Genomic DNA, 9749 nt, shown 5'->3' on the forward strand with positions numbered 1-9749 from the left:
TGGATTTGTTTCCCCGCTCCTACACATGAAGCCAGCTGGGTGACCTTGGGCAAGAGCTCTTAGAGCTCTCTCAGCCCCACCTCCCTCACAGGGTGTCTGTTGTGGGGAAAGGGAGGGAAGGTGATTGTAAGCCGGTTTGAGTCTCCCTTAAGTGGTAGAGAAAGTTGACATATAAAAACCAACTCTTCTTCTTCTTCATTCAATGTCATCCAGCAGGTGTCATAAGAACATAAGAACATCAGAAAGGCCCTGCTGGATCAGACCCAGGCCCATCAAGTCCAGCAGTCTGTTCACACAGTGGCCAACCAGGAGCCTCTGGGAAGCCACAAACAAGATAACTGCATGTCATGGAAAAATGGGGATATGAACCTTGATCCAACACTTTAACCATTACGCCAATTTGATCATGCACATAATTGCCGAGGACACTTTGCATAGGGAAATGGGGTGGAGTAGCCAGCTGCATTGCTTTTAAAGGAGAAGTGGGAATAGAGCTTCTGCACCAATACTAAATGCAGCAAATGATACGAACAGACTAAGCCGTTGCCCTTAATATGGTCGCAGAGGAACCCGATGGAGGAAGATGGGAAAACCAGCAAAGCTTTTCTCCACAATTATTATACGATTATGGAGTGATGACATTACTCAAAGGAATTTTAATTTTAAAAAATCAACCGCTAGCTTAAAAGGATGCAAAAAAATTGATCAAAGGATTGTCCGGGCTAATATGGTTGGAGGAAGAATCCACAAACCACCTCAATAGAAGCCCACAGGGATAAACAGAATTACAGCAACTTGACATTGTGAGAATGGTCTTGTCAGTGTTAAATTAGGCTGCTGCCTAAGCCTGTCATTTGGGTAAATGGGCATGTGCGCAGGGGAAAGAGTTCATTTTATCATCACTACTGCTAGTTTTCTGCAAACTGAGTGAAATAGGCAAACAGCATCTTGATGGCTGTATCTTAGCAACAGGAAAGGGGATAAAATTAATTTTTAATAAGCAACAGCTTAAATTTTCAGACTGCCAGAGAGTTCTTGAAGGCATGAGCTCAGGATTTTTTTTTTTTTTTTGTAGAAGCTTAAGCTGAAAGGGAGCCCATGGGTGAATAAGTGCAAGCTTCTATCCTGAGCAAAAAAAAACAAAAAACCTACAGCTGCATCATTTCTACACATAGGTGCCTGTCCATCTTTTCTTTACCAGCCTCCAAGGAAGGAGACCCCACAACCTCCTCAGGCAGATTACATTGCTATCTTTATAGAAGTGCTGTCCACAATACTTACCCCTAATTCTATTGTCTTACATCTTTAGGGTTACTAAAGTACTAGCTGGAGATCTGCTGTTACAACTGATCTCCAGCTGATAGAGACTAATTTCCCTGGAGAAAATGGCCGCTTTGGCAATTGGACTCTATGGCATTGAAGTCCCTCCCCTCCCCAAACCCCACCCTCCTCAGGCTCCATTTCAAAAATCTCCAAGTATTTCCCAACCTGGAGCTGGCAACCCTATACATCTTTAAACCACTCCTTTGTATCTAATAGTGAATATGGTAAAATATTGTTCACCCTCTTCTTTCTGACTTCTGTGTCAGTACATTGAAAACTATCTACATATGAACACAGGACGCTGCCTCATACTCCATCAGACCGCCAGTTCATCGAATTCCTCAGCACTGTCTCCTCCGAGGGGCACTGGCTTGCCAGGAACTCAGAGCCAAACTAGACATTTTGCGTGACACAAGATAGGACAGGGATACCTGAATAGGGGAACTTATTTTGAAAGTGCTCCATTGCCCCATTCAGCTCCTGTTTGCCCCCTTCCTGAAGCAGTTTTCTCTGGCAAAACTAGTGCGAGAGGGAAGCCAGAAGCTCCTCCTCCTTTGAAGCTCTTTGGAGCTGAACAGCACAATGGAGTACTTTCAAGGATATGTTCCCCAGTTCACACGTGCGACAGAGAATCAGGTTGGGCACCCACGCCCCGACTTGTGTGACACATAACATCTAGTTTGGCTATTAGGCAGAGGTCTTGCGCATCACCCACAACCTGATACTTTTGGGGGTGGGAGGGAGAAAAGGGTCATGCTGGGGTTTGATGCAGGGACATTTGGTATGTGTTTCCACTGAGCAATACCCTTCTGAAGTGTATTCCTTCCACTCACAGTTGCTGTAGCAAAATCCCCTGGTACAGGCCTTTTAGGACTATGCCATTTCAGGACTGTGGATAGGGCGAATCACATTTGAAATATCCTCCTAGATGAAATATGTCCTGTAGTTCTGTTAATTCAACTCAAATGGTGTTGTCCTGGTGTGCTATAACATCATTCTCTTGATTCATGTGGAGGGCCAGGTTATCCATTTTAGTTTATAAATCAGTTCTGTTAATACTAGCAGTTGAGCTGGTGGTATTCCTATGACATCTCTCCCACCTCCAACTTGTTTATGATTATTTCAGTGTTTAATTTGTGAAAATTGTACAGAGGTAGCTGGAGTCTCTCATGGGAAGCTGTATCTGCAGCTATTAAAAAGACCAGACTGGGGGAAGAACTATCTTGTCAGCTACCCAAAAGAGAAGGAATAGGACTGCGAATTAATTGAAGTATAACTCATGAGAAATGGATATCTATAAAGCCTTATGCTCTTCCAACTTGATGCTCAAAAGCATTTTAGTAAATGTCAACATTGTAATATTCATTATGGCTACACTATTTGTACCCCCCCCCCCGATTGCTGAAAAACTATTTTTGGAAATTATTAAAATTACTTCACCCTAACCTAAGGTAAAGAAAGCTACGAATTCATAAGAACATAAGAAGAGCCATGCTGGATTAGACCAGAGGCCCATCAAGTCCAGCATTCTGTTCACACAATGGCCAACCAGCTGCCTCTAGGAAGCCCATATGCAAGATGACTGCAACAGCATCATCCTGCCTCTGCTCCCCATCAACTGATTTAAACAGGCATATTACTTCTGGTACTGGAGGGAGTAGATATCCATTATGATTAGTAGCCATTGATAGTTGGCAGCCATGGCCACATCCTGTGACAGTGAGCGCCACAAGTTAACTATGTGCTGTGTGAAGAAGTACTTCCTTTGGTCAGTCCTGAATCTCCCACCCTTCAGCTTCAGGGGGAGACCGGGGTATTATTATGGGTAGTATTATGGGAGACGGAGAAGAGTTTCTCCCTGTCCACTCTCCACACCATGCATAATTTTGAGACCTCTTATCATGTCTCCCCTTAATCACCTTTTTTCTCAACAGCCCTAGGTGTTTTAACCGATCATAGGGCAGTTGCTCTAGTCCCCTGATCAATTTGGTTACTCTTTTTTGCACCTTATCAAGCTCTACAATAGCCTTTTTCAAGTATGTTGACCATAATTGTACACAATATTCCAAGTATGGTTTCACCATACATTTGCATAAGGGCAGTATTATAGTGACAGTTTTATTCCTGTTCTAATTATGGCCAGCATCGAATTTGCCTTTTGCCCAGCAGCTGCACTCTGGGTTGACATCATCATTGAGTTATCCACTACCACCCCGAGGTCCCTTTCATCATCTGTTGCTGCCAGCTCAGATCTCATCAGTGTGAATATGAATTTGGGATAATTTGCCCCAATATGCATCACTTTACACTTGCTCACATTGAATCTCATTTGCCATTTTATTGCCCATCCCCTCAGTTTGAGGAGATCTTTTTGGAGCTCTTCACAATCCATTTTTTGTCTTAGCCACCCTAAATAGTTTGGTGTCATCTGCAAATATGGCCACCTCACCACTCACCTCTAACTCCAGGTAATTTATGAACAAGTTGAAAAGCACCAGTTCCAATACAGATCCCTGAGGGACCCCGCTGCTCACATTTCTCCATTGCAAGAACTGATAATTTATTTCTACTCTCTGCTTCGTTTTTCGCCAATATCCAATCCATAAGTGGACTTGTCATCTTATACTAAGATTCTGAAGTTTGCTTGGGAGTCTTTGGTGAGGAATGTGGCGAGAATTCTTTTTATATTAAATATTGGTTTGGGTTAAGAAAAACCAATTTTATTAATCTGTAGCTTATTAATCTATAACTTAGAAGCCATATGAAGACCTGACTTTTAGCTGACCTCAGCTCCAATTAGGATCTTGACCCTTTAAGGGCATAGGAGATTGCATTGCTAGGAGCTAGTCACTCAAAGCACATTAAGTACTCCAAATCATGTTCAGAGTAACAAGGTTATTTAAACAGGCAGCAAGATTTTCTGCTTACGAATGAAATTGTTTTTGTACACTGGTTGACGGGCGAAACAGGCAGTTTATCAGAGACCTGGACATGGAAAACTTATTTTGGAACAGGATATTCCAAACAAAATTAGTCATGATTTGTGAAACCGCATCTCCTGGAGAATTTGGAAGGAGGGGGCCGTTTGAGACCCTCTCTCACGGTTAAGGCTATAAAAGGCTGGTCCAGTTGTCCAGTCTTGGTCCTTCTAAGAGAGAGACCCATTTCTGTCTCTTCCTTGGAACGACCTCAGAGATCTCTGTCTGTCTGTCTGTCTGTCAGTGTGTGTGCTGTCATATATATATTCAGTTAAGTATTGCTTTCTCTCTTTGCTTTATATTTCCTTGTAAGTATAATAAAGCTGCATGATTTACTTTATACATTTGGTGTACTGTTTTAAGAGTGTTTAGTGTGCAAGATCTATCTTTTCCTATCAAACTCTCTAGCTCCTGCTCTGGTAAGTAGCAGGTGGAGAGACTCTAAGTAGCAGGCAGAGGAGACCAAAAAAATAAAGAGCTCAGAGGTAAGAGAAAATGAAATTTTTCTCGCAACAAGGGACTTTGTCAAAAGCCTTCTGGAAAGCCAAATAATGTCTACTGGCTCATTCCTGCCCACATGTTTATTGACACTTTCAAAGAACTCTAAAAGCTTAGTGAAATAGGACTTACCTTTGCAGACACCATGTTGGTTTTTATTCAGCAGAGCTTGTCCTTCTATATCCTTGACAGTTTTATCTTTAACAATGTTCTCCATCAATTTACCTGGAACAGACATTAAGCTAACCAGTCTGTCATTTGCTGGATCCCCCTGGATAATTTTTTAAAAATGGGAGTTACATTGCACTGAAGTCTCCTGAATAAATATTACCATCATGGCTTAAGTAGACACATCCTTTTATGGTTACTGATTGGTTAAAACCTTGAAGCAGAGAGTTAGCAAATGGATAGCTCCAGAACATAAGGAAGTAAGCAGTAGTGTCCCCTAGGGATCTATACTGACAGCAGGTATTATATGATGTCCATAAAAGATCTGGATTCAGGAGTGAGCAGTGAAAAGGCAAGGGTATAAATGACACTAAATTATGTAGGATTAAACTTGTCACAATCTCAAAAAGTATATTGAAGAACTAGAAAAGATGCCGAAAAAGGCAACCAAAGAAATCAAGGGGTTGAAGCCTATCAAGAAAAGCTAAAAAGAAACAGATAATAAAATACATTATGGGCCCACTTCTAATATTTGTATATTATGTTCAGTCACAGTTTGGCATGGGAAATCTCATATTTCTTTAGCTCCAAAAATTGCCAAATAAACACTTTTGTACATTTTTTCTACTCTAAAGGAGAGCAATATGTACCTGCAGCCATTGAGGCTTTTAATGCAAAGGTACTTCCACAATTAAGGCACTGGCAAACCACCTCTGTTAGTCTCTTGCCATGAAAACCCCCAAAGGGGTCGTCATAAGTCGGCTGCAACTTGAAGGCACTTTACACACACACACTTCCACAATTTCTGAACAGTTCAGGTATTTGGATAAATGTAGTCTCTGATTCTAATGATTATCCACTCTTACTATCTTGGTAGCTCCATCAAATACCTGGAGTACCATCTTGTGTTGCAGGAACTGCACTAAGAATGGAATTTGCTCAATGTTCACTGGAATCCAGGGCTTGGCTTCGTGCTTTTCAGCTGAGATTGAAGTCCCTTTTTTCAGCATCAAACTCCTATGGAGGACTTTTATATCTTCTGATGGAAGATACTTACAAAAGTGCCTGGGTGAAATTAGTGGATAGCAAATTCGAGTGCCTTGGTCTTTCCCTTACAACGATCCAAAATATGAGCTATTACAGCACTGAGATCAAAAAAAGGGTAATCAAACTTGGTAGAATTAGCATGGAGTTTTGAGCTCGCCATGTGTCCTCCACCCAAGCCCTTGGAATCTCCCCCACCCCGGCAAGTCTCCCTCCATAGTTAAAATATTTTTCTGTTCCTAGAAATCGCCACACATTTATGCTAGGTAGACTGAACGCTTTGCCTGCAGCCCAACTGAAGGGGCAATTTGCTAATATTCCATTCTCTGGATGCCTCTGTCACTGTGCCTCTGACCTGATTGAGACCACTGATCACGTTTTGTGATGCTGAGACCAATGGTCGTCATTGAGAGAACTTTGGATTTCCCCCATTTTGAGCAAGTACCAACTTGCCATTAATCCTCAGGCAGTTTCCTTTTTGTTGGCTGATGTTAGTCCAACAGTTAAGTGATCTGTGGCCAAATTCTTGTCTAAAACACATCTTAAGTCTTCATTCTTAAGTTTTGTCCAGAAGTTGGTTAATCACAATCTCAGCTACAATCGATTGTGTATAGATGACTCTGCGGACATAATTGATGGTGACACTAATTTTAAGATACCACAGTGGGTAGCCGTGTTAGTCTGTCTGCAGTAGTAGAAAAGAGCAAGAGTCCAGTAGCACCTTAAAGGTAAAGGTCCCCTGTGCAAGCACCGGGTCATTCCTGACCCATGGGGTGACGTAGCACCTTAGACTAACAAAAATATTTTCTGGCAGGGTATGAGCTTTTGTGAGCCACAGCTCACTTCTTCAGATACAGCTAGAATGTGAATCCAGTTCCACTGGAATCAACGGAATAAGCTTCTCATCCTTGTAAAAAAAAAGTGTGCATGAAAGTTTTATTAGTTAACCCGCCTACTTATTAGTGTCCAGGTCACCATTTGTAGTTTCAAAGAATTAATATCTGTATAGCTTCCTTGTTTGGGTCATCCTTGAGAAAACTATCTAGTCTGAATGCAGGATTGCAATTTGGACAAGTTAAAGTCCCTAGTAAGTACATGTTTTGTCAATGGTATTCTTTTTTTATAAAATCCATCTCAACCTGTTAGGAAAAGAAAGTGCTATTACATTCATTGGGAGGGACAATTAAATTAAAATTATCCATAGGAAAGCTAAAACGTTTTGAGAAGAAAGACCACCATTACATTGTCCAGTAAAAATATATTGTAAATAAACAAACCCTAAAGCATCCATTTAGATTTAAAGTTTTATAGATAAATCAGAAACCTATACGTGATATTTTGAATATTGTGTGTATAGTATACAATACCACATGACTTTGCACTCTGAGTACATCTTATGATCTGCAAATAGATATTACAAAAATTACTCCACGCTTTGGAGAGCAGGCAATGAAATGTCCCTTTTTTTTCTCTTCACAGTAAACCTTATGCCAAATTAATTATATAAACAATGGAGCAACTGGTTACAAAATACAAACGAGACTGAGAATTGTGTATTGACAAAGGGTATTTCTTAAATAAGTAGCTCATGGATTAAGTGATTAAATGGACACTTGCGTAATTATTGATGTCTGCTGAATAAAAAAGGAGTATTCTTAGAGCCCTCATATGTTTGCACTGGGATATGACAGGCTTAACATTTGTTCAGATGGGTTAAGTGGTTTTATGCCCATTTGGGTAATATGTGAGTGTCACTTACTACAAAGAACCTATGCAGAGGGGGTTTTAACAGAAAGCAAAAGCCAAATTGTTATCAGACCTGAAACTCATTGAAGTGTAATAGCATTGCTCCACAAAAAAGATTTAAAATTATTTAACGGAACCACTTCAATACTTCTTTTTTCTTCTTCTAATATATAATCATTTTACTATATGAAATTTCTAGAGATCAATCGCGCTGTTAATTTAGTTGGATAGAAAAATAAAAAGCAACCAATAAAACCCGAAGGGTAGAATACCACCATTTCAGCTACATTTTGTTGTTGTTCAAACATCAGTTAGAGTAATAGTTTTCTGTGAAACTCGATTTGTTCATAAATTTGAATAAAAAGAGACAAATGAATCAGCTCGGCTATACAAGTGTAAATCTGAAACAACTCCATTGAAGTTGGTGGACTTGCCCTGATGCAATCGAGTTCATTACAGTAGTTAAAAGCCCCTGCTAGTACCCTTACAATAATGAGTACTTCCCATTAATGCAATGGGCTCTAGTGTAATACCACAGAAAAGCAAACTCTGGTCTTCACGTCAAGGTGAATGCAACCCAGAGTTTGCCAGGAAGTGCTTGAAAATAGTTCACCACAGGACATTTTTTGTTTTAAAAAAATCCTTTCTTCCGAAAAACGCTACTAGTGCCAGTCAAAAGAATGATTAATCATTTTGTAAAATTTTGCATTGTGCTCTCTGAAATAGGAGTAAAGTTGTTCTAAAACAGTACTGTTCACCACGGGGTGTGGGCGTCCTTTTGATTCGTGTAAACACCGCTCTCTGCCGTCACTCCGAATGCAGTAGAACCCCTTGGTCTGGTTAAAATAAAAATTTGAAGACACGATTCTGGAAGGCAGATTAAGAAATCTTTCCACTTTTTGCAGTTCGGGAAGAGGGTCCTTGATTAAAGTATTGCCATCCACTATGTGAATCTGATCCAAATTGAAATGTTTAAGCCACTTCTCCATATGGACGTCGTACAGGCTTCTCTGGATGGCCTTGTATTTGGTATTAAGTGCTCCATTTTTAATAACAATGTCTTCAAAGAGCTGCACAGGCTTGTGGCTTTCCAGTCTATTGTAATAGACTTGGGTATAATCAGAGATAACTCTCTCTGTGGGGTCTCTCAGAATAAGCAGCAGCTTAATAGAGCTATTCATATCGTGAATCCTTTCGGGAGCTTGTGGCGAAGTGAAATAGCCTGGCGTTTTCTCAATGGTTATTTGATTTTCATAGGAAAATGGCATCAGGCCCCTATACCAGTCTATTCCTTTCACGTAATTCTCATCCCAGTCGAAAAAGTGAACTTCAGTAGCCGCCACCACAACGTTTGGGTGAACGTCCAGCATTTCAAGTAATGCCCTGGTCCCTCCTTTACGAACTCCGATGATGATTGTCTGAGGTATTCGTCTGTTTGTTCCGGGAGGTCTCACTTGTGCCGAATAGTGTTCACTTTTATTGCTGAAGAACATGACGTGGGCCTTCAGTGTCTCCATGAGAGCCCCATTCTCAGATGGAGCACCGTGAGCATGAGTCAGGAGAAGGTATGATGACACTAGTAGAAAGGCCATGTGGAGATGAAGGAACGATCACTGGGAAATGTCGTTGCGCTTGGCTGATGGAACTATGTGCACATAACCTCCTGAAGGGGTGGCCGATGGGACGGGGGCCAAAGCAGCGACTGATTTCTCAAGCATCTGCAAGTTAAAGAAAAGACAGCAATCAGTATCTTGCTGCCTGTACATAATAACAAAATAGATACATATGCAGTCTGACATCTCTTATCTACCGTGCAACCGAAACATTATGCAAAATTACTGAGGTTGTGCATCCCGCAGCAAGTGAGATTTTTTAAATTTTAGGTATTTATGAACAGTATTACCTCTTGGCAAATGAACAGCTGCTCTAGCTTCGGCCAGGGATGAAGGGCGGGGTAGAAATTAAAGAATAAATAAATAAACTGAAGTCTAT

At 40.8% G+C, this 9749-nt stretch overlaps 1 protein-coding gene across 1 annotated transcript; it reads right to left on the bottom strand.

The window, feature by feature from the left end:
* Positions 1–8133: 8133 nt before the first annotated feature.
* LOC130477687 (heparan sulfate glucosamine 3-O-sulfotransferase 1-like) lies at positions 8134–9443 on the bottom strand. Its single transcript, XM_056849734.1, has one exon. The coding sequence runs from the start codon at positions 9347–9349 to the stop codon at positions 8420–8422; it is 930 nt and encodes a 309-aa protein (XP_056705712.1). The 5' UTR covers positions 9350–9443; the 3' UTR covers positions 8134–8419.
* Between the last annotated feature and the right edge of the window lie 306 nt (positions 9444–9749).

The sequence above is a fragment of the Euleptes europaea genome, chromosome 5 (assembly GCF_029931775.1).
Source record: "Euleptes europaea isolate rEulEur1 chromosome 5, rEulEur1.hap1, whole genome shotgun sequence".
Lineage (NCBI taxonomy): Eukaryota > Metazoa > Chordata > Lepidosauria > Squamata > Sphaerodactylidae > Euleptes > Euleptes europaea.